Source organism: Camelus bactrianus, chromosome 15, assembly GCF_048773025.1.
Source record: "Camelus bactrianus isolate YW-2024 breed Bactrian camel chromosome 15, ASM4877302v1, whole genome shotgun sequence".
In the NCBI taxonomy this organism is placed as follows: domain Eukaryota; kingdom Metazoa; phylum Chordata; class Mammalia; order Artiodactyla; family Camelidae; genus Camelus; species Camelus bactrianus.
Window position 1 is genome coordinate 23,053,201 of NC_133553.1, and position 23,991 is coordinate 23,077,191.

General features: G+C 43.4%; 1 protein-coding gene across 1 annotated transcript in view; it reads right to left on the bottom strand.

The window, feature by feature from the left end:
* Positions 1–23,991, bottom strand: part of NBAS (NBAS subunit of NRZ tethering complex) — a 277,415-nt gene that overhangs the window by 89,204 nt on the left and 164,220 nt on the right. Inside the window, exons 39-42 of the mRNA XM_010947343.3 lie at positions 18,057–18,133; positions 17,537–17,674; positions 6,342–6,571; positions 2,450–2,560 (exon numbers count right to left, since the gene is read on the bottom strand). Coding sequence (XP_010945645.2) covers positions 2,450–2,560; positions 6,342–6,571; positions 17,537–17,674; positions 18,057–18,133 — 556 coding nt within the window. The remainder of the gene's footprint in view (positions 1–2,449; positions 2,561–6,341; positions 6,572–17,536; positions 17,675–18,056; positions 18,134–23,991) is intronic.

Consider the following 23,991-nt stretch of genomic DNA (forward strand, 5'->3'; position numbering starts at 1 on the left):
AGCCGAATTATCTTGCAGAAGGGGACACGCAGCTGGAGACACAGTCGGGGTCTGCCCTAGGGACCCCGACTTAACAGCTTCCGCTCTTCTGCACAACGCGCGGCACCCCACCCGTCTGTGTTCTCTCATCGGGACCCGTGCTGGGGTGGGGAATACCTCCAGGTTCAACCAAGAGGAAGAAGAGTGTAGAATTATAGAAAGATCAACTTTGGGGGGAAGATGACTTTTTTTAAAGGGATAGTAACACAAAACCCTAAAGTAAAGAACATTGTTTTTCTTGTAATTCTGACCTATTGACTTCCCATTGGCATTGATTCAACAAGTAAATGTTGGGCAATTTCTACTGTATTAACAAGGCTGATTTCTAATACTTGTGTTACCAAGTTTGAATAGTAAGGCAAACTACAGTCTTTTAAGTCAAGAACAGGGAGCACCACACACCACTTGCTAAATCAATACTAGGCATTTTGTCACTCACAAGTAATGACACCGGGAGGTAACAATTTCCTGCTTTTGTAATCGCTGTGCGTCTGCATAATCACACTGCCATCAGGTATAATGACACACCATGAACGGTCTTGCACATTACTAGATTGCCTGATAATTTATAATATATTCAGAGGCCAATGGGGCATCCTATTTGTACAGAAATGACAACCTTTTATGTAACATTCAATGAAAGGAAAAAGATATTTAATAAAATGCCAAGATTTTTTTATGCCAACATGCCTATCATAAGAAACATTTATTTGAACATATTTCTATGTCTCAAAACTGGTGAAGCCTGTGCAAGTTATCATGGATAACACTACCACTAGCAATCTCATAAATACTTAAAACATAGATGGTAGAATTTCAAAGGTATTAATAAAAATTAAAGATGATCAATTACAAGACGTCTGATCATTCAGCAGGAGTTGACTTCATTCAGTACTACCCCCTTCTCCAAACCCTTTCCTCCCACAGCTTCCCCAGGACAAGGTGCCCACATATCCTCCCCCCTGTTGCTCTCTTTACCCCTTTTGTTGGCAGCTCTTCCTCTGCCACCGATTGTGGAAGGTCCTCAAGGTCTGTCCTGTCTTCTTTCTCATTCCGTATTCATTCCCAAGGCACGCTCACAACATAGCTTACTTATCACGTACGTGCAGACGAGTCCCAGATTAGCATTTCCCGCTCCATCTTCTGAGCTCCAGATCCTTAAGATGCACTGTCTAGGTGACCTAAGATGCACTCCCTCTTGGGAATTTCCATGTGTGTAACTTCTCCACTCCTTTGCCTTTTCCCCACCCTCCTCTGAAAATACCTGGAGTCCTCGTGTGTTTTTGTCTCATCGAAAGATGTCATCATCCAACAGACAGACCAAGTAAACTCCTGGAGATGATTCTTGATCCTGCCCCTTTCACTCATCTTTGTATCCTTTGTCCTTATTAATCAATGTGTTTCATACCATCTACTTCACCTTCCACGTATCGCTGAAATCCACTCTCATCTCTCCTGCACTTCCAAAACCCCACTCCAGGCTATGACCACCTGTCATGCAGTCTGTTACTCTAATAGCTCCCTAACTGGTCCATATGTCTATGTTGGTCTCCCTAAAATCTTCTCTCAACGTGGTAGTGAACGTGATCTTACCAAACTGCCATCTGATCGCATTATCTCCCTGTTTTCTACCACTATCCCTAAATACCTTCCTGTTACTCTTAGGGAAAAGCCCACGGCCCTGGACAGGGCCGGGAAGGTCTTGCTGCAAGGTCTGGTCTCCAGTGCTCTGCAGCCCCATCTCACCACCAGCGCCCCTGACACTCAGGGTCTCACCCATAACATTTACGTGTCAAGCCCACAGACATCATGTTCCTTCCAGTCAAAGGGCTTTTGTACTTAACTGTTCTGTCTCCCTGGAAAATGGACCCCTTCTCCTGGCAGCGTACTTCACTTTGACTCAATATTTAGGTCTCGGCTCAAGAGCTACTTCTTTAGGGACGTCTTCCCTATCTATGCCAAACCCTCTGTTTCGGCTCTCTTACATGGTACTCATCACAGTTTTAATTTCACATTTGCTTATGTCATTATTCAGTTATAATCTGTCTCCCACACTAGACTCTGAGTTCCCAGACAGGTGAAATGTCTACCTCTGCTCACGACTGTAATCCTACTATCTGTGTGTTAGATACTAGTACACAGTAGATTCTCAATTAAGTATCTATGAATAAATGAACGAATGCTCAAGTCTCTAACTCAGGACTGCTATTACTGAAAAACAAAAACTAAGCAATTATCATTAGAATATCAGTGTATTGGGGACGTATGAAGCAAGACCGTACAAAGACACAGGTCTAACACAGCTGGGAAGGGAACGTCAAATTAGAACATCACAACTTCAAGATTCTTCTGAAATAGGCTCTGAAAAGAAAGATATGGAAATAAACTGACATATGCATCGTGTGCTTACCCACTGTCGGTGAACAGGAACTCTAAGTGGGTCATAAAAACTTCCCAACGGGAGACACTGTAGCGCTGAGCCAGAGAGAGAGCAATGCTGTAGACATTCTCCTCCAGTGTCCTTCAAGAATGTCCATCAGCCATAGGGAAGGGAGAGAAGAGAAACACAATACCTTAATCAGTCAAGAAAATGTTCACTAGGACTGCTCTCCAGCTGAGAGGGGTGCAGGCAGCACAGTCCTTAATAAGCCGTTTCATAGTAATTCAGTACTGTGGACACCCAAGGAATTTCAATGCTCCCTTTTCACTGTGGTGCATTGCAACTGACCAAGGAAATGTTTAGATTGAAAGATCTCACCTGAGGGTGATTCTGTCCCCAGGGGACACTGGACAATGTCCGGAGACATTTTTGATGGTCACAGTGGGAGAGGAAAAGGAGAGAGCTATAGGCATCAGGTGGGTAGAGGTCAAGGATGCTGCTGACACCCTACAGGGCATAGGACAGCCTTCCCGCAATAGAGAATGATCCAGTCCAAGATGTACTGAGATCGGGAAATTTTCATCTCAGTGTCAGAGGCTATAGCCAAAAAGTAGTGTAAAGGAGATGCATCCCTGCCCTACAGGTAGACATGTGAGAAAGCAGTTAGTCATTCAACACACGTTTGTCCTCTACACTGTGCCAGCTATTGTGTTAGCTGCTTAGGATGTGAAAACAAACAAGGTAAGGAACTCACAGCCTAATGGAGGATGTGAAATGTGAACCAGTAATTAAACAGAATGGGGCGCAGCTGTTAAAAGAAAGGTCTACAAAATACTGTGAGAATAGAGATGAGAGAGTGACTGGAACTGAAGACGGAAAAATACACAGAGGTTAACCAAGCAGAGGCGGTAAAGACGGGAAGAGAGAGATGGGCTTCCGACAGAGGAAGCAGACGGGGTCGGGGTCACAACCAGGAATGCATGGGGTCCTCACAGGACTGCACCTTATCCTAGAGGCAATGGAGAGTCAGCAGAAAGTTTAAGCCAGGGAATGATGTCACCAGATTTGAGAACCTCTGGGTATAGAAGGAATCCTGGTCCGGAGCACCCACACTAAGGCCGTTTTGGAGACACTATTTCAGGATTCTATTTCCCAGAAGTAGAGAAACATAAAGATGGAACTCTTGGAAAAATGGGGGACAAAACCACAGAAATGGGAATGAAATACCTATTTTCATGAAGTAATACTGCTAAGCCTATATTCACCCCAGCTAAGGAAACCAGGGCATTTGTCCGTCTGATCAGCCAGGGGCTGGTGAAGGTTTCTGCACGGGGGCAGAGGGCAGACCTGTAAGCTCTGCCCCCATACGGCCTCTGCAGCACATGCAGCGGACTCTTCTTTCCATTGTTTTCTCTTTTTTTAAAATTCTTGTTTTTCCACAAACCTTTAAAAATGTAAAGGCCAGTCTTTGCTCACAGACTATAAAAAAAGAGGGCAAGGACAGGGTTAAGCCTGTCAACACATGGATTATTGGGTAACTTGTCAATTAAAAATTATTTCTTGAAGTATTGATTGAGTAGCTACAACCACAGGACGGAAGGAGAATTCCCTGAGAACAGGGACCATCAGCACTCCATCCTTTCTACTATGGGAACCTGGCACGACGTCTGACACCAGGAACGTGCTGGCAAAGTGTTCATGTTTATCATCTGACAAAAGTGGGAAGAAACCAAACTGTATTATGTTCTCCTCAAAGTCACCCCAGCACTGAGAATGTATTAAGTAAGATGTACAGACAACAAAGGGCACCTACATAATGCACTAACCGAAAACAACGGCCATTAAAATAGACATACAATTAGTAAGAAGATAAAGAACGGCCACACTGTGTACAGCTGAAGGTGGGGCTGCGAGACAGAAGGAAGCAGGTTCAAGGACTCTCGCGTGTAAGACACTAAAGCGCCATTTCCAAGTCCGAACGGCTAACTCGGAAAACCATGGACACTTCGAGGCACTTTGAACAAGCCGTCTAAAGACTACTGTGTATTTTTCTAAGCAACAGATTGTGGAGAAGACCCTATTATATATTTATCAAAAGCATACATTTGTCCTCAAGGACACACTTCAAATAGCATATGCTAGTTGGATACTTTAAAAAGAAGAGACAAAAGCCCTGGGAAAATGTCACTGATGATGTCAGGCCCGCCTTACCTTGCCAACTTTCATTTTGCATAATAACCTTTTTCTAAGAAACCATGAGCATAGCACCGAGGATCACCAAATGCTCAGAGAAAAAGCCCAATGAACTTGGAAACAGGGAGCCTAGACTCAGCTCTTGGCTGCGTGACCTTGAATAATGCTTTAAAGCTCGGTGGTTCTGATTCCTCTTTCAAAAGTAAGGAGGTTGGATTAAATGATCGCTTTGGTCACTTTCAAATTGGACATTAAATGACCCTATGAAATTATGAACCTCCAGGAGAACAGAGGGGAAGAGGAAAAGAAAGATTCCATATTCCTCCTCTTTTCTGAATCCCACTATTGTTCCCTGCCTCCCTCTAAAGAGAGTTTCGGCTGTCTTCTAGTAGGAAAGAAGCCAGGCTAATACAAAATTATTACAGAGGAGCAAGGTTATTTTGCCACTTTCTTAAAGATTTAAGAATAATGACGAAAAATAGCATACGCCACTACCTTAACCAAGACTATCTTTGTTATTTTAATGTAACTGATCAGGAGAGAGAAATAATCATTAATGTAGGCACAATTTCACCTTGTTTCAAAGGCTGGAAGTCTAGATGGACTTGCATACCAGTGCTGCCTTGAGAATTCAGTCAAGCAGTGTGGGGAGGGCACATGGTGTGGTGAAGACATGATGCCTTCATATGTGACAGATCAAGGTTAAAGTCACATTTGTCTATGTAAACTCAGGCCAGGTACTTAGTATCAGTAAGCCTCCTGTTCTTCAGCTGAAACATGGGTATAACAGCATTTTATGTCATGGGGTTGTCTTTAAGGATTAAAACGTGTTTATAAAACAAAGTTTACAGAACACCCGGCACAGCTCGTTGGCCATGACAACCCCTCCACAAATTGGGGTGTTAAAAACAAAACACCTCTAACCTAATAACCACTGTGGGTGAACACACTTTCTTTAAAAAAATTTTTTTTCACTTTCCCATCTTCTGACATTTAAGTAATTCTCATTTCATCTCAACTCATTTGATCTAAAACAAAAAAGGAAGACCTACAAGTACTAAACCCAAGGGGAATCCCGTACCTGGAAAGGAACCTTCCCACGGGCCCAGAACTGGCTGCTGACTCACTTGAAGGCTTGCTTCTCTCTTGAAAGGGGCGAGGGCCTCAGGGGGAAACGGCCCCTGCTACAGGCCTCAAACAAGACAGAGTGCTGAGGCTGGCTAGCTCTTCTTTCTCTAGAAACTCAGGTCAGAAAAGGGCGCCCTGAACTCACAGCACTGGTCCTTCCTCTGGTATTAAGGCAATTGTACCCAATTCTTAACACACTGAAGAAATTAAACCGCCATGTAGTAGAAAAATAAGATTCTGGCCAGGAATAAGGGGCAATCTTGTTTTTAAATTTCTATTGTGAGCTTCACACTTTCCACCCGTGATTGTAACCCATCACCTCTAACATGGCATTGGTATTGAGCAATCAAAATCAGAGGAGACTTTAAAAAAAATTATTCCCATCCTTATTATTGAAGTCTGCAGGCTCGAAATGTTGTCCGCATCTACTGGTGTGGGAAGACACACTCAGGTCTCACAGGCTCGGAAGGAAGAGGGAAAGCCCTGTTTATGGCAACCGTGAATGTAAGCCTTCAACGGACTGGGATGAGCAGCCCCGGTCGCTCAGCTTGCTCGTGTACATTTCAAACCCATTCCTTGATGAGACCAAGGTATCCCTTACTCTGCCAGGCCAAGGATAGTTTCCCTTTTATACTGGTCGTCCGCAGTGAACCGCTGCACGTCCACGCCCTTCCGCAGGCCCTGGAGGACCTGAGCCTGCGTGAAATCCAGCAGACGCTCGTTGTAGTAGTGCAACTGCCTGGTCAGCGGCACGAGGTCCTCGGGCCAGGCTTCGTGTCCGTACCGACTCACATGCCTGGTGACCATCTTGATGAGCTCCTTAGGATCAGCCTGTAACACAAAAAGTAATTGAAAAAAAAAAAAAAAAAAGAGTAACAACAGGAAGAAGGAAGAAGACCACGTCTGCTGGGCCCGTCTGCCCGTCACACTGGTGCCATTTAATCAGGGCTCACAGGCACCTGACTAGTCAGCTGCAGAGGTGGTACGTCTTGCAGAGCATGAGGACAGGACGTGGGACTGAGTCTAGAAGCGGGTTTCTAGACTCCTGCTCTGTTCTTCCACCTTAAAAATCTCCATCCACTTAAAAAAATAATATATGCCTGCTTTTATCACCTACCATCATCCTGTATCAGACTTTTCCCCCCAATTATCTCATCATTTATATAATTCACCCTGGAAGTAATTTTTGTCATCATTGTCCCTGGATAAATATTCTTTGGACCATCTAAGAGCTCCCAGTAACCCCACCAGAAACGCCGAGATAGCTAAGTAGAGGAGTGTTTTCCCCAGGGGTAAGTTATGGAAAAGAACCCACCCCTGTTCCTGAAATCATAAACTTTCCTAGTTTCATAAGAAAGCATTCAACCAATTTTTACTCTCCTCATTTTGGGGCTCAAAGGGATACTCTTCTATAATTCTAGCAGCTTTTCTGACAATAAAATTATTCAAATAGAACAACCCAGAGTCCGACAGCTGACAGGAAAGGAAAATAAGTGGTTAACTGGTCACATTTATTTATATTAAAGTTGGTCCAGGTGTCAATGAAGCAACAGCAGCTCAGCCATGATTTTGGGATCACCTAATATGTGAACAACATTAACTCAATCCCAATTTCTGGGGAGACATGGTGCATATTTTATTATAAGCAAATCAGAAAAAAAAAAAAAAAAAGCCCAGACTCTATCTTTGCTTCTCAGCAGCGCATCTAATTATGGCAAGCTGTCGGCATTTCTAACGTGTAAGCCATTCTTCAGCGCTACACAGGAGATCTGTCAATGTCAACTCTTTATTACCAAACCTAGCCTGACATTCTCTCTTGATCCTATTACGGAACAATCTGGGAGCACTGATAAAAACCAATTAAAGAAATCCTCTTGGATTGTAGTAGGTGGATTTAAGAAAAAGTCAACCTTGCTAAATTTTTCCCCTACCTCTATGCATACACTGAGCCCTACTCTCAAAAGCCACAGATACATGTCTCAAGTCAAAAGACCTGGGTTTGAAAACTAATGCTCCAAAGTAAACTACGAGACCACTTGTCATTCAGCCAACAAATATTTTTTGTGCACCTATTATGTACCAGGTGATGTGCTGAGAAGATGTGACCCTTTCCTCCAGGAATGCAGTCTGCTAGGAGAGATAGTCAAGCAAACAAGTGGAAAATGGGGCGATACAAGTAAGCACAGGGTGCTGTGAGAACACGGGAGAACGGCATACTTGGGATGTACCCGTGAAGTCCTTCCTAAGGGAAGAGGTAATTTCTAGGCTACTTACTCAACTTACCAGTAGTACAACAGCCAGCAAAAAATAAGGAGACATTCTAATAACAGACAGAGTATGGACTAATCCTAGATGGCTAAGACCAGATGGAAAGATGGAGTGAATAAAGCAGACCTAACTGCAGTCAGAAGTGATTTGGGAATCAGCTGCATATGGATAGTGTTTCTGTCAATGGATTTTGGCAAAGGAGATCCCATGCCTCAGTTCATAGTGCCTCTACAGCTGTCATTTAACCCAACCTCCTCCTACTTACGGACTGAAGCCCTTGAGGCAGCATCCTGAATCGCCCACCAGGGGCACGGTCCCCTCTGAAGCTACCTGGCACAGCCAGGATGCAGCTCAGGGATCAGCCAACCCATCTACACCTGCTCTGTACCCTGGGTGTGCACTGCTGTTGCCCGCTCTTCTCACGCCTTATCCCATTAGGGGTTTAAAAAAAAAAGTGCTTTACTTCTTTGATGGTTGTTCCTTCACGGAGTTCCTGGCACCCATTTTGCCCTCCACCAGGAACCCATGTTACCCAAAATAATGAAGAAGGCTTTCTTCCCATGTGTGCTCGGACCCTGCGGTTTCAGACTAAAGTCTTCAGCCTCCAACTGCCCAAAGCACCTGGAAGGGAGGCTACAACCACGCAGACTGTCTATGTGTGTGACTCCTTGCCCCTCTCCACCAGGCTACCGACTCCCACCCCTCCTCGCAGAATCAGCCACCTTCATTCTCCCAAGGGTCTCTCACCACTGTTGCTCCACATTCGCTTTTTCACTTTTTTTGTTTTCTGGCATCTCAAGGATTTGGTTTCTGTACTGGGAGAGGGGTCTATACACGTGACCTCATCTCTACGCTCTTTGTATTTCAGTACAATTTATGAAACAAATCTCAAAACCAGGTAGAGAGTTAAGCTTCAAAACAGTAGCACACAGCAATAATGAACATAATTACGAACATGAACATTTACAGCGGCTTTTCTTCATCTTACAGAAAGTTTCAAGTCACCACATATAACCTTCATTTTCGTGTGTGGCCAAAAGAACCTATTCTGTCCTTCTGCCAGTGAGGGAAGCGGCATGGCTGGGGTAATACGCATGGACACACAGAAGTTAGCAGCTGGATGACCTTGTGCGAGTTATTTAGCAACTATAAACTTGATTGTCTCATCTACAAAATACATTTAAAATAAAATATATAAAAATGTAAAATTATAAAATACATATAAATTTGGGGCAAGTTACTTCGTATTTCTGTTTCCTCACCTATAAGAGAACCAATAAGCATACAATCCTCGTGGTTTGTCAGGAGGCACAAATAAGATATTTTAAAATGCTCTTTTCTCCATTATTATAGAACCCAGAGCTTATTCTCAAGGAGCTGAAAACTAGGGACCAACAAAGACGTAGACATAAACAACTCACAGACGGTATCTGAATACAAGGAGCATTAGACTCACAAACCAAGAATGCTGGGAACTCCTTTGAGGGAGCAACTGACTCTCCTGACTCTTTGGGGCTCAGTTTCTTCAGATGTAGAACAAAGGAGAAGCATCAGAAGATCGCCCTTCTAAGGCTAAGATCCTATGAATGTATAAGAATTCAATTATGCAAATAAAATAAATCCTTGTAAATCCCTCCAGGTGAGGAACTGGGGAGGTTCTGTGCCTCATCCCATTTATGTCTCCATTAAACATTTAGAACAGATTCCTTTGTTAAAAATACAATTCCAGACAAACAAATTGTAGCCAATAGATTCCTACACAGTTTAAACAACTTCAATCCCTTCTCCTTTACTAAGTAGAAATTGTCCAGTCCCTCTGTGAATAATTTTTATTTCATATGTTTTGTACATCAAATGTGTTCACTTTTCTTAGAAATATTTAAGAACAAATACTAATATTTCAGTCTCCGGCATGGAAAAGACATAGAGCTAACCATACACGAACTGAATCTCATTTAATGCTGACGATCCTGTGGGACCAGAGTCTACTAGTACCATTTGCTCTAAGATGTGTAAGGAGGGGAGCAACTAGACTAAGGCCACTCAGGGTAACTGGCAGGGCAGGATATGACTCCTAGGTATAACGCCTCTCAAGAACCAGCCTTTTACATTTGTTGTGCAGGGAGGGGTATCTCTTAAAATTATAAGGACCTTGATGAGATCAGTGTATACACAGCTCCCACCGAATATAAATAAGACTTGGCATCTGAGTCCTTTTACAAATGCTGTCATTCTACATTATATCCGGACTGACTTATGTTTTTACATGCACATTCTCCCTCTCCCCTTTTTACACATAAACACACACGTGTAAACACAAATGATCAGGGAGGACACACAATGGTAGGTGTTCAGCTGGACGTATGATTTGAGCTGTATTTCCAAGCCTTTTGTTCTCTCTTCTCTAAGAATAACAGACAGAGGCTTAGAACACCATATTCTGTTCAATCTCTCGATATAAATAAGCCTCCTTTTAAACGGCCATCCTAATATGGTGGTGAATGGGGTATTTTACCTATGAGGGAAAAACATAGGAACTGGCATCAAAGAACCTGGATTACTGGTTCTTCCTTCCTGAGCTGCAGGTTTTCTATTATTAAAATTGAAGTGATTTCTCCCTGGTAGACTCTTCACAGAGATGAATGAGCCCTGATGGATGAGTACGTTGTTGTAAGTCCTAGCTTCTATGCAAATGATTTTCTTATCAGTATCACTACTCCTTTCTGTCCCTTCCTTCAGGAACTTTCCTGGCCATGATTACTTCCAATATTTGATTTAAATTTTAGTAACAATTCTTCCCCTGAACTTATCACAATTTCTCTCAAAATATCCCAAAGGCAGCCTCTACTCACCCCAACACTTCATTTCATACACTCACTCCACAAGTGCACAGCATTCAAGTTTATATGCTCATCAGCATTTCAGGCATCCTTAGCTGTGGTCCTGCAGTGAGGAAGTGAGTCAAGCCTCCTGGCCTCTCGCCTCGTGGGATCCCCCTACATCTGGCCCGCCTCCCACCTCCCAGTGCTGCTGCCAGGTGCCCATGAACGTTCCACATCCAGCCTCACACCTGAAGTGACTGATGCTTTTGTGCAGAGTACAGTCAAACCTCTCTCCCTCTTTTTCCCACCTAAGTTCAATGACACGATCCATGCGTATGAAAGCTTTTAGCCTCTAAGAAACTTTTGAAGGACTTCACAGGTAGCTTCAAGAATTCGCATATTCAGTATTCAACATGAGACTGCAAAAACTAAAAACACAAAAAGGCATCAAACATTTTAAAAGTGTAGAGATTTAAATTATTTGAAATTTTCCCTCAAATTTGGCCATGCAGTTCTTCAATGAGGTAAAAAAGAAAATACAATTTCTTTCAGGAATATGGTCAAGTCCCTGTAAAAACAAAATGTAAATCAGTATTTACGACACCAGAATGTCTGACGACTTAATCTACTACTTACTAGTAGAGGTAATAAATCCATTCAGGCTTAATAGTCTCCGTTTCTTGGTAATATTGTTTGGAACGTTTTAAACAGGTGGTATATTTCCCCTCTAGGGTTGTTACTTGCTTGAGATAATTTTCTACTTAGTATTTCAATTAGTAGCTTAAAAAAAAACACCATATTTTAGAATAGTCTACCATAAAGTCTTGAATTTCATCCCCTGCCATGTTTGCTTCTCTAGCATTATAAAACTAAAAAGACATGTTTCCATTTTTAACTGAGTTTATCTTCTGAAACTCTTTAAAAAGAATGCTAGAGAAATCACACTTCAAGATGCATTTACAAGGAGGAGGGATAAGTTAAGGAGTTCGGGATTAGCAGGTATAAACTACTATGTACAGAATAGATAAACAACAAGGTCCTACTGTGGGGAACTATATTCAATATCTTATAATAAACTGTAATGGAAAAGAATATGAAATACATGTATAACTGAATCGCTCTGCTGTACCCCAGAAACACAACATTGTAAATTACCTATACTTCAAAAAAGATGCATTTACAATAATTATAATAAGATACAAATGAAGAAAGTCAGGTACAGAAAAATGTATACAGGTTACTCATATTTGTATAAAAAATTGTTATGAAAATATGTATACCCATGAACTATTTCTGGAAGGATACAAAAGCGAAACACTGACTTAATACTACTTTCACCACTTGAGGCTTTTTTTTTGCCGTGTGTGTATTATTTTTTAAATATAAAGAAGGTTAATTAGGACAAATACTAGGGGAGAAAATCCTCCACAAGTGACCATTTGCCCATCATCACTGTGTAACACTGAAAAGAAACCTGAAGGCATGCTAGGGGGCTGCCAGCTCCCGGGAGCCCGTGTGGTGGGCTCAGGAGGCGCCTCCCATCGAGATGCACAGGCCTGGTATCAGAAATACCACCACAAATTATATCAGCACTTTTATTCCCACCTCGTAATCTACCTAAGTTATCATTTCCGCAGCTCAGGAACCACAGGGGGTGGAAAGAGAACATGTGAAAAGACGGCGGAAATACAAACGAGCTGAACTGACAGCTGAGTGAGAGCCAAGCTTCCCCGAGGGTTATTATGTGGAGGCAACAAACGGAAACCACTGTGATTTCAGTTTCTGGGATGATTCATCAGGAGTTCGTCATACCTAATTCCAAACTCAGCAGTGCTGCTTTATGCAGAGGAAGATGCTGAAAAAACTCAAATAATAAGCCATTAAGTAGTCAATGGAAAACTCAAATGTACTTAAAACATCCAGCTAACATAACCAGCCATGATTCCTTGAAATCTAAGAGTCAGGACTCAAAACTAAAACTGACGCCCAAAGGCTGTCCCCAAACCACAGCAGCTGAAATGATTCCTAAATGTATCCTCACGGGGAGGAACAGCCACTGAGTAGCTGCGGGGGGTGGAGTTGTAGGGCCTCAGGGACAGACTGGGGCCCCTGCCCTTAGCGAGGTCACTACATGGAGAGCAGACAGACGCACATCACTACAACCGCCTAAAGGAACAGCTCCGGTGAGTGTCTCCCAGGGGACAGAAGACGCCCCAATGTCTACCGAGATGGCAGAGGGCGCTCTTCTGAGCTCAGACCCACACGCTGATGGTGGGAGGAAGGAGGACTTTCAGGCAGGAGAATTACATCCGCAAAGGCACAGAGCTGTGGAAATGGTGTTAAATCCATAAACTCTGAACAGCCAGAACATGAACTTCCACTGAGCCAGTGCCAGGGTCACGGGTGGCGGGCCAGGTCACTGAGGGGCCTCCAGGTTGGACACAGGAGTTTAGAGTTTAGCACATGAAAATGTCATGCTGGGAATGACCCGTCAGACCTGCAGGCCAGCGATCCCTCAGACCCAAAACACAGTGACAGGCTCCTTCTGCAACAGAGAGAGAGCCGCAGCATGTCCGAGCAAAAGGCAGGGAAAGCCTGCAATCGGGAGCTCTAAGGGCCAGATGTCACCTTCTACCAGAACAGCCCTTAGTAAGTAATCGAATTTCTCTGAGTTGCTTCTGCAAAGTGGGGTTGCTCGAAGGATCAAAGGGCAGAATGAACGTGGAAGGTACTGACAGGCGGTGCCTTCCGAGGGTCAGGCCGACCTTTCTCCTGTCCACTGACGACTCTTGTGAACAGGCCCCTAGGCCGACTGCTGCCGCCCCCACCACCCCTTTCTTAGCCAGAGAAAAGACCCTGCCCGGTCACAACGAAGGCTGCTCCCAGACTGTATTTCCAACCTTTTCCTCTGGAGTCAGGCAACACTTCTGCGCCCTGAATTTTATAGAGCGACTTCTCCATACTTTCTTAAACACTTTGTGAGAAAACACCACAGTCCCCATAATGGCCAGAGACCCCTCGACTCCTGCTACAGGTTCCATCCATCCGCCTGGAACGCTCTCCCCCGGTACCTCCCTGACGCCACATTCGCCCTTTTGTCTCTAATCAAAGGTCCTCTTCTCAGCCGGGGCCTTTTCTGGGCCTGTTTAAACTGTACTCTCCACCCACACGTGCAGCCTTATCCTTTGCCTTTTGTTTTCAAAGCTCATCATCTACTACAGTGTATGTTTTATTTACTTACTTGGTTTTTTGTGTCCCTTTCCCAATAGAATGTAAATCCAAAAAGGGCAAAGGTTTTAATATACTTTGTTCACTACTGTTTCCCCAGGATCTAGAACACTGCCTGGCGTGACAGTCCCCTGACAAATGTCTGATGAACACCCACGCCCGTAATTGGATTACCTCATATGTACGGACGAATTACTCATTAATTTTCAGCAACCTAGCCAGTGAACATTTGTTTACTACCCTTGGTGTTCCAGGTCCTGCTCTCAGCCTGAGGAAACCAATAAACAGAACAGACACGGGCCTCACACAGCTCGCTCTCTAGTGAGATGAAAGCAACAGAGCAGAAGGGCCACGACGGAGCCAAGTCAAGCACAGTCCCAACGCACAAGCAGGGGCACCCAGCACAGCCCGGGAGCAGCAAAGGACGGTGGCAGGAAGCAGGCCTGGGCGAGGTGACACCGGAACCCAGTCTCTGAGCAAAGAAATGCTGGGGAAACATTATAGGTGGAGTCCAACGTGTTCAAGACAAGAAACAGAGAACACACAGGGTGTCCGAGAAATTTAAGCAGCTTGGAATGGCTGGAAAAAAGGAAGATGAAGTTGCATAAACAGACAGAGGCCAGACTATCCTGCTGGGGTGGGAAAAAATCACTGGACTTTAGGTGGGACGATGGCCAGACCTCCACTTGAGAAAGACTGCTCTGACGACGCTTGGGGGAAAACACAAAAGTAACAAGGCTGAAGACAAGAGGATGTTTCATTTCATTTTTCACTCTTCATTTTACCCTTCAGACTAACAACCAGATGCCTTCCATGGAGAACTGGCCAGCTAGTGCCCCAGCCACGTGCCAGCCTAACGCTATCGCAGGGCATGTCTGTTCCTGTCTGGAGCAGCTGACAGGACAGAAACCATGTGCTGCAGCATCACCACTGGGCCGCACAAACTGAATGGGCTTCTGCTCCCCTAGGATCAGCAACAACGCTGAACAGCAGCTGCCTGACTCCCCTGGGCCCAGAAAGGGAACCGTGTCCCACAACTGGGACTCAGAGGCCAAGGCCTAGGGCCAGGCCAGAGAGCTCCCAGGGACAGCTTTGAGGGAAAGGACAGCTGGGTAGAGAAACCCAGGCAGGAACAATTCCAAGAGTCAAACGGCAGTCAAGGCAGGTTGACACAAGTTGGAAGGAAGAACAGAAATTGGGGTAAAGGGTAATAAGGGGTCGGAATTAAGTGTCACTATCCTTCCTCCTGCAAGGCCAGGCTCAAGGCTGTCCCTCAGAGCAGCCACTCCAAGAACGCTGGGCTGAGGAAAGGACGTGCAAAATAGAAACCTGAAAATAAAATACTCATGCTTCCTACCAAGTGAAAAGAAGACGGACACACCTTTACTTCTGACCCCTAGCCTTCCATGTCCTACTTTCTGTCCCTGCGTGCTCCTGCTGCAGACATCTGAATGGGGTTCCCTACAGAGTGTCTGGGCGTCTGAAGCAGGGAACAGTCACTGCCAGACAGGAAAGCTGGGGCGGAACTGCACGGTTCTCTCCTACCTGACCTCTCTCACAAGCAGTATTTTTAGGACTTTTCATTTTTGGTACAAAGTAATTTACTAGCAGGGAAAACAGGAACAATATATACTGTACTAGAACATTCCTCCAAGAGGACTATTTTAAGTTTTTAGGAAATGAACCCAACCATCAGGCCTAAACGTAGCCCTGCAGCAAGCTCCTTGGCTCCGTGACAGTCCAAGCCCATAGTCTGTCTTACATCGGGTTCCAGTCCTCTCATTTGCAGCTCTTCCAACCCACTGCTGTGTGTTGCATGTGGACCCACAGAGGAGGTGGGGCAGCCACTTTCAACTTCTTACTTCAGAGCTCAGAGTCCCCCGCACACACCAGGTGCTCCAGGGGTTTAGTGACAGGCCAGCTGGCTGAGTGGCCTTCAACCCCTGTATTCATGAGAAGTGCAGCACAGTTCTGGGCACACAGTATGGCCCTGATGCAGTCTACAGACATCGGAATAATGCATGTGACTCAGGAGTTCCGGAGCAAATTATGCTGTACTTGTGTGCAGATATACCACCATGAAAAGACGAGGGTGCTGAGAAGCAGACACCAGCAAACGTGCCACGAACACGCCTGGCCAGCCATCCGACTGAATGTCATGAGCAAGACACTGAGTAAGCACATTGTTCCAGGTATAAACCTGCCACACTTCTACCTATATGATCACTTCATTCCTTCAATTTGCAACACAGTAGGTCAATTTCTCATTTCACATAAAAACATACCTGCGATATAAAAGCAAGACAAAGGAGTGCAGAATAAAAATATCCCTGCAAATCAGCAGTGGATATCGAAAAGAAAATAAGTAAATTCAAAATTCCCAAAATAAAGTATTATCTTTCATCAACTGGCTAAAAAGGAGAAACACTCCTGTTTCTTGACCAAATGTCTTCCTAGTAAAATTAGGCCTGAGAACAATACCCACCTCCTAATGGTGATGCCCTTGGGGAGTAACTGATGTTGTACATGGTTCCCTCATGGCCCTTCCTCTTTTTAAATAAAAACTGATGAATGAAAGCCACAGATTTTGCCACAAATGGAATATTCTCATGTACTTACAGGTTCTTAGATATGTTTGGATGGCTGAGGCAGCTACAACTTTGATACACATGTGGAACTATTTCTTTACAATCTGCTTTGGGGCAGGGGAGGAAGAATCCTGTCTCAATAAAATCTCAACCTTGGATTTGTACACATAGTGGATTTGCAAGTCTGATCTATTTGCTTATCTGCTCTTAAAGTAGTAATTCTCTTCAAACGTCCGGTATGAAACGTAAGTAATTTCCCTAAAGCTGGCGTACACAAACCTGAAGGGCTTCCATTTCCGGCAGCATCTGGAAAACTTCTGTGTCCACAAAGGAAGGCACATGTGACCTGAGACTGTGCTTAGCTGCTCTCACTCAGAAAGTAACAATGAAGGTAAATAAAAGCTGTCAGAGGGTTGGTGGCAAGGAGGCACAACGTGTCTCAACATTCCAGCTGCGCAATTACTATTCCCATATCTCTGGCTTAAAAATAAATGAAAAGTGCAGCACCACTCGAAGAATTACACTGCCTGCTGTCCTAGATTTAACAAAGCCATCTTCCTTTGGAGAAGTGAATTAAGAAGCCAATTCTCCATTTCTCCTCTCCTACTGCTTTAGCCTTTCCTAAGAACGCTGTAAAATCAAACAAATAATAGAAGAGCTAAGGGACGAACGAATCAGCATTCACAATAAATATCAGAAAGTCTACCTCTCACTAGATGCCTGGAAAAGCAACTACGTCTAACACAGAAGAGGCAAAGGCTGCCAGCCGCTAGGAATGCATTCTGAACACAAAGCGCGCCGGCCCCTCCAGAGGGCTAAGCCCATGTTTCAGCTGTCTGAGAAAAGCTTTAACTCTGCTTATGAATGAAGCGGGAGCCACAAGGACTCACCCTGTAGAGAGGGTGGCACTTGTCCACGAAACACGGAGCCAACCGGGCGTAGATCTGCAAGCTGTAGTAGTAGGCTGCCAGCTGCAGGGACACCGCAGAGTGGGACTGCTTCTCAAAGCACTTGTTGGCATCTAACACCTAGAAGGGAGCACGAGAGAATGAGCTCAGCGGAAAGGACATCAGCACCATCACCATATACCATTCTATTTCTAGTCATTACTGTAGAATTTTGCTCCTAAGTTTCCACCATATCAACTCAAGCTCAAGCTCATCTTAGTATGACCACACTGAAGTTCAACAGGCACAATAAAGGTAGATCCTATGTGTGTAAAGGAGATTTAAAAACCAACTTTTCAGCTAATATTGTAGAACTGGATACTGACCACAGTCCTTCCATCATGCAGGAACAAGCAGAAACAAGTCAAACATGTAATAAACAAGTTACTGATGAAAATCCCCAGTTTAGACTTCCAGTTTCTCCACTTGTAAGTCCTTCTTTCTTGGTTAAGGGTAAACTTACCTGCGGTAAGGCAAGGAGATAAGCAAGAGCCAAGGTCATATCACTTGGTAAAGCATCACTTGCTAGTTTCAAAAGAACTGAATGTGGAGAAAAAGAAAATTGCATTATTTCATCTGAGGATCCCTATGACATTCCTAGTTACCAAGTGTCATGATTTTAGTCCTTTATGATTTCAACACTAATTAGCTTCAGAGAACTCTTTAAGACCCTTTATGAAAGTCTACTCCACGCTATTTAAACACAGGTTACACGAAACTATGCTAAATGATAACCTCGCCTTAACTCAGACAAATTATGCTGTTTGTTACTTAAACATGAGGAAATCCCATTAGTGTAGCTACAAAGTCTAAGTGCCAAGAGATCAGTGAAGATCTTAAAGCCAGTCTTTTGGTTTTCAAGATCCAGAGCAAGCTACAAAATTCTGTCTATCGATGACAGCTAACATGGAAGATGACCACAAGGGAACTAATGATCAGAGCAATAAAACAAGCTTCGTGAGTGCACGCTTAGGGTAGATCTTTTGATCACCACGATGTTGATAATATGGTTTTCTTCTTTCTCCTCACCACACTCCACAAAAAGAAACCAGTCTCTTGGTTTGATTATACAACACCTTAAAATGTCCCAAACACCTGCAACTTTTCCACAAAAATTTTTATATAAGCAACAACCTATCAATGTCATGGCTTTAATAAAAGAGGCCGCTGCCCATAACATCTGTGTTTATATACATTTTGCATTAATAAGGAGGAACTGCAGTCATTTAGGGTCTTAAATGACAAGTAACAACTACTCATTGCAACCACAATGTAAATCCTTTAGTTTTAAAGAACAGAGAGTCTCACGATTCTCACGAATGAAGTAAACAGTATGTAAATAATTCAAAGTAAATACCTGACTTGGAAAATACACCATGTAATTTTTTCCCCAGATTTACCTTCCTAATTGTGTCTGATTTGAACTAAAACTTAAAGTCATTCGTATACTCTGAGCTTCGCTGACAGTCTGGACAGGGGGGTGATGGTGGGGCGGGCAGCACCTGTAAGTGGGTGAAGTGTCAGAGGCTGACCTAAAACTCAGCGCGTCCTGTGGATGAGTCACAGGGGGAAAAGCCCAGCCTTCTCCCCTGAGCCTCTCCAAAGGGAACGTTAGTTCTCTACATACTCATTCCCTCCGTGTTCTCCAAGCCTTATGAACCAAACTGGACCACCAGTCGGCCTCAGGCCTCCCAAGGAATCACACTATTTTAGAAATGTTCCGTGATCAAAAGCTACTCATTTTAAGGCCCATTTCCAAATTCAGCCCTTCATTCAAAATCAGTGAGAACTTTCCCAGGACCAGACATTGCCCTAAAATAAGAATCTGAGCCCCTGTCCTTTGGGGATAAACACACTAGGACAAGTCTCCAGATAAGTAACTGAAAAGTACAAGGCAAAGGGCCCAAATCAAATTCTGTACAACGATCATGAGAGCAAAGAAGAGGCGTAAGATTGCTGAATGTATTCCAGAACACTAGTGAAACTGAAGAATAAAGGGGCTAAGCTGTATATTTTAGACACCAGAAGACGAAGTAAGAAAAACCATGTAAGTTTAGTCTGCTGAAAATTCTGAATTATCTGAAAAAGATTTACCTAGAATCTAGAAGCGGCATATCCGCGCAGGCGCACGTGCACGCACACGTGCACACACACACAACCCCAGGGCTGCCGTTCTGACTTATGTCTGCCTTAAGTATTCTGCCATTTGATATCAGCCCAGCAGTCCTTCAGGACCCTTACTTTGCAGGAAAAAAAATCCAATAGTTTCACATACTAATAATTCTTCCCTATTAATTTTCTCTCTCTTTTGGTTTTTTATAAGGTAATCTACAATTATAGGCCCACCCGGCTGTTTTTTTCCCACCCTACTTTTATTTTCTTCAGCTATTTCCCTTCAACATGCAGAAAAGAGGTTAATTCTCAAACAAGTACATCTAAACCTACTCATCAACATTAGCCCTGTCTCTTCAAAGCTCAGAAGCCCTTATTTCAGGTGTGTGGCTGTTGCTCCAGCCATTGTAGGCCCATCCCTCCCAGAGTTGTTAAGGCCGGCGCGAGGCTTCCCTGGGCAAACCAGTCCCATTACTGACTGTCTTTCAGTCAGATCTTTTTTTTTTTTTTTCTTCCGTATCATCAACTTAATCTAACTCCATTTAATGTGCAGTTGGCTGTTTCCAAAAACCAAAGCACCTTCAAGGGATAAAAATAAGCTAACACTGAACACATTTCTAAGCATTTGCTACAGACCCTGAAGGGAATTCCAGACACAAACAACCCAACGAAAACCAAAAACAACCGAAAAGAGTCATGATGACATAGTTGGAATAAACACACGGTCCCCAGGAGACACCTCCACCTGCACACACAAGTTCCAGCAGACTTTAAAAATACTTGGATTATTTCACTGGCATTTCTTGAACATATAAAATTGAACACAGAGCTCTTAGCAGGCAAAAGAGAAAAGCAGTAGTTAATTTCCAGGAGCTAAAAGCAAGACAAAATTCACCCTCAAAGGAGTCTAAAGAATCACTATTGTTATTTTTACCAACTAGTGAAAATAATCACTTTAAAATACAAATAGCTGCTCCAAGGGAAAAATATCCACGTAGACCTTATTTCTTACATACAAACGTGTTCATCATTTAAATTTTTCTCCTGCATTTTATGATTCTTTGACACTTGGAGGTTTTGCCAATCCTGGCAAGACTACCCTCCCAGGGCTAGTCCACTTATACGGAGAACAGTGTCCCTGTGAGCACGTCTGTGACCTGCAAAGCAACCGGCACAGAGCCAGTTCTCTGAAGCACCCTGTCTCTCAGGCTCTCGCACTCCAGAGGCAGTATTCCCTCTGCCCTGACCACCGCAGGGGCCGGTACTAGACAACCAGAGACCACCCCAGAGCCCAGAGTCCACCAAAATCACTGAAACACTTCATCTTAAGTTTGCTCAAGCTGGCCTACCACACCCTGCCTAGTCATTCCCAAGAAAGCCAATTCCTTCCCACAGAAACCCATACTTCCCCTCATGCCTTCTGCCTCCAGGCGACCCGAGTGCATCCTGCCGCGGCCCTGCTTGGGTGTCGCAGTCCCTGCTTCTAGGGATTTGCTAGTATAAACTTTCTCCTGACGATCATTTCCACGTCTAGGTGTCTGCCCGTCCCAGAATCAAACCAACATCTGGGTACATTTTAGAACAAAAACTAAAACATCTATAAATGTACAATAAACCTCTGGCCTACAAAATCAGGCAGAATGACATAGCGGGAAGGAAACCATGATGGGATCAAAGCTAAGGCCCACCACTGACTTACTTACTGCATAAGTTTTTGTTCCAGAATTTGTTCCAGAACCTTCTGGACGTCAAAGAAGATATGCTGTACAAATATCACATATTACATGATACCCTCAGCATGGTCTGAGAGCACCCAATAATCAAAGACACTAATACTTCTGCTGTAAAACATCTGAATACTCATACTAAATGAGATAAGCAGAGATTGTAAATAAACCCCATGTGAATATAGTTCAGGTTTTGATGCGAAACATGCTACAAAAAAAAATCTCCTTGGTTTTCAAAGCATTTTGGATTTTGGATCTGAGCCTTAATTTTCCTCATCTGTAAACAAGTATTAAATGAAGCAGACTGTGTACAGCGCAGAGCATCTCTCTAGCATGTGGAAGCACCTACAAAGTTCCCTTCCCTCCTCTACAAACTACAGGCTGGAGGGGACAAAATGACGTTCTTCAGTCAAGACACGATTGGATTTCCCCCTAAAAATGATGGATAATAGGTTCTTCCATTAATAACTGCCACAGCAGCAACAGAGGCAATGACTTCCATTTTATATAAGGCTTCATTATTAATGAGTTAGTGACCGTATTTAAGCCTACGGATTAACCTCAGCAGGAAGAAAGCCCCAGACCACACACGCAAGCCCGGCTCTCCGACGCGCTTGTTCCATCCTCCCCGTTACTCACCTGCTCCTCGCTGAGTGCTCGACAATTATCTGAATTTGCTTTTCCTCACAACCTCTCTGGAAGAAGACAGCTCTTTTCCTCAGTTTCCAAAAGAGGATTTAGAATCACAAAGTCCTTCTTTTCTATTTTCCAGACACCAACACATAAACAAATCACCCCAGTCTTGGGGAACTATGTTCTTTCCTTGAGAGGGCTCCATTCGAACAAACTCAGCAGCACCCTCCTCCTTTCCACTGCTCCACCTCTTAAACGAGTGGCCACCCACACTGTGTCCGACACCTTGACTCTCCTTCTTCCTTCAAGTACCGAAAAACTGGCTTTGATCCCCAGTGGTGACAGATTAGGAGTTTGGGACTAACAGATACAGTTAGTATATATAAACAGAAAAACAAAAAGGACCTACTTACAGCATAGGGAACTATATGCAATTTATTGTAATGAGCTGTAATGGAAAATAATCTGAAAACATATATATATATATATATATATATATATATATACACACACACACACACACACACACACATATATATGTGTGTGTGTATATATATATATGTATATATGTAGCGATATAATTGAATCACTTTGCTGTACACCTGGAACAAGCATTGTAAATCGACTAACTACACTTCAATAAAAAATAAGAATTTTTTAAAAAGAGGCTTCTTGACATCTGCTTCAAGATGAAGATCCCTTAAATTTGGGGTAAGTCCAAAATCATCCCCACAAGGTAAGCCTTCATTCATATGAACTGACTCCTCAGAATTAATCCTAAGAAAAAGGCACCGTGGCTTTCCATTGCCCCTATGACTCAGACTTTAGCCCCACTGTCATCGGATGAACTCCAGTGAAATCCAGAATAATAATTCTATTTAAATTCTTTGGTGATTGGTTATCTTATTAGTACAGCCCTCACGCAGATGAAAACTATAAACTCTGGATAAAGTATAAAAAAACAAGTATCAGAAGGCACTGGAAAGGTACCAAAAGCAGACAGAAACTGGAGGGTAGCTGCCATTTCGAAAAATGAATGGCACTGCTGACCTTCCCATTTTTATAGCTTTTATCCTGAAAGCAAGCCCCTGTCTGTTTCTTGCCAAGGCAGGTAAAATTCAGATGGAGAATCCCTAGTCTTAAAGAACCAGAGCCCAGAAAGATCACATCAGCTGAAAAGCAACAGGTCTGATAGTTTCTTATAAAACTAAACGAGTCCATAATTCTTGGCCCAGCAATTCCAACCTTAGATATTTACCTGAGAGAAGTAAAGATATAGGTTGACAAAAACACAGTACAGGAATTCACAGCAGCTTTTTCGTAACAACCATCAGGTGGAAAAAGCTCCCATGTCCCTTAACAGGAGAATGGATAAACTGAGGTATATTCATACAAGGGAATACTTCTGAGCAATTTTTTAAAAAAGAAGAAAGAAGAAGTACCTACTGACAGATACAGATGAATCTCAAGTTTTACACACAAGAATACATCCTGTATGATTCTCCTGAATGAATTTTAGGACATTCAAAACGAATCTACAGCAGGGTGAAAATCAGAACGCTGGCAACCTGTTGGCAGCAGGGGTGGTGTTTGCTGGGAAGAGGCGTGAACTTTCTGGGGTGACAGTAATGTTCTGTATCTTGAGAGGAGTCAGGGTTACACAGGTGCGGCACCTGTCAGAACTCATACAGTCTTATGTCTACATTCAAGACTTTTGCATTTCATTGTTTGTAAATGTCATCTGAAAAATGTAATAAATATTGACTCTAGTTAAAGATATGCACAGTGCAGTGTCAAGGAGTGAAGTGTAACTATGTCTGAAACTTTGAAATGTGTCAGAAAATAAGTTGCATTTGGTGGATGAACTATACAAGTACAGTAAAATGTTAATTGTAGGATCTAGGTGGAGAATATACGGGATTTCAC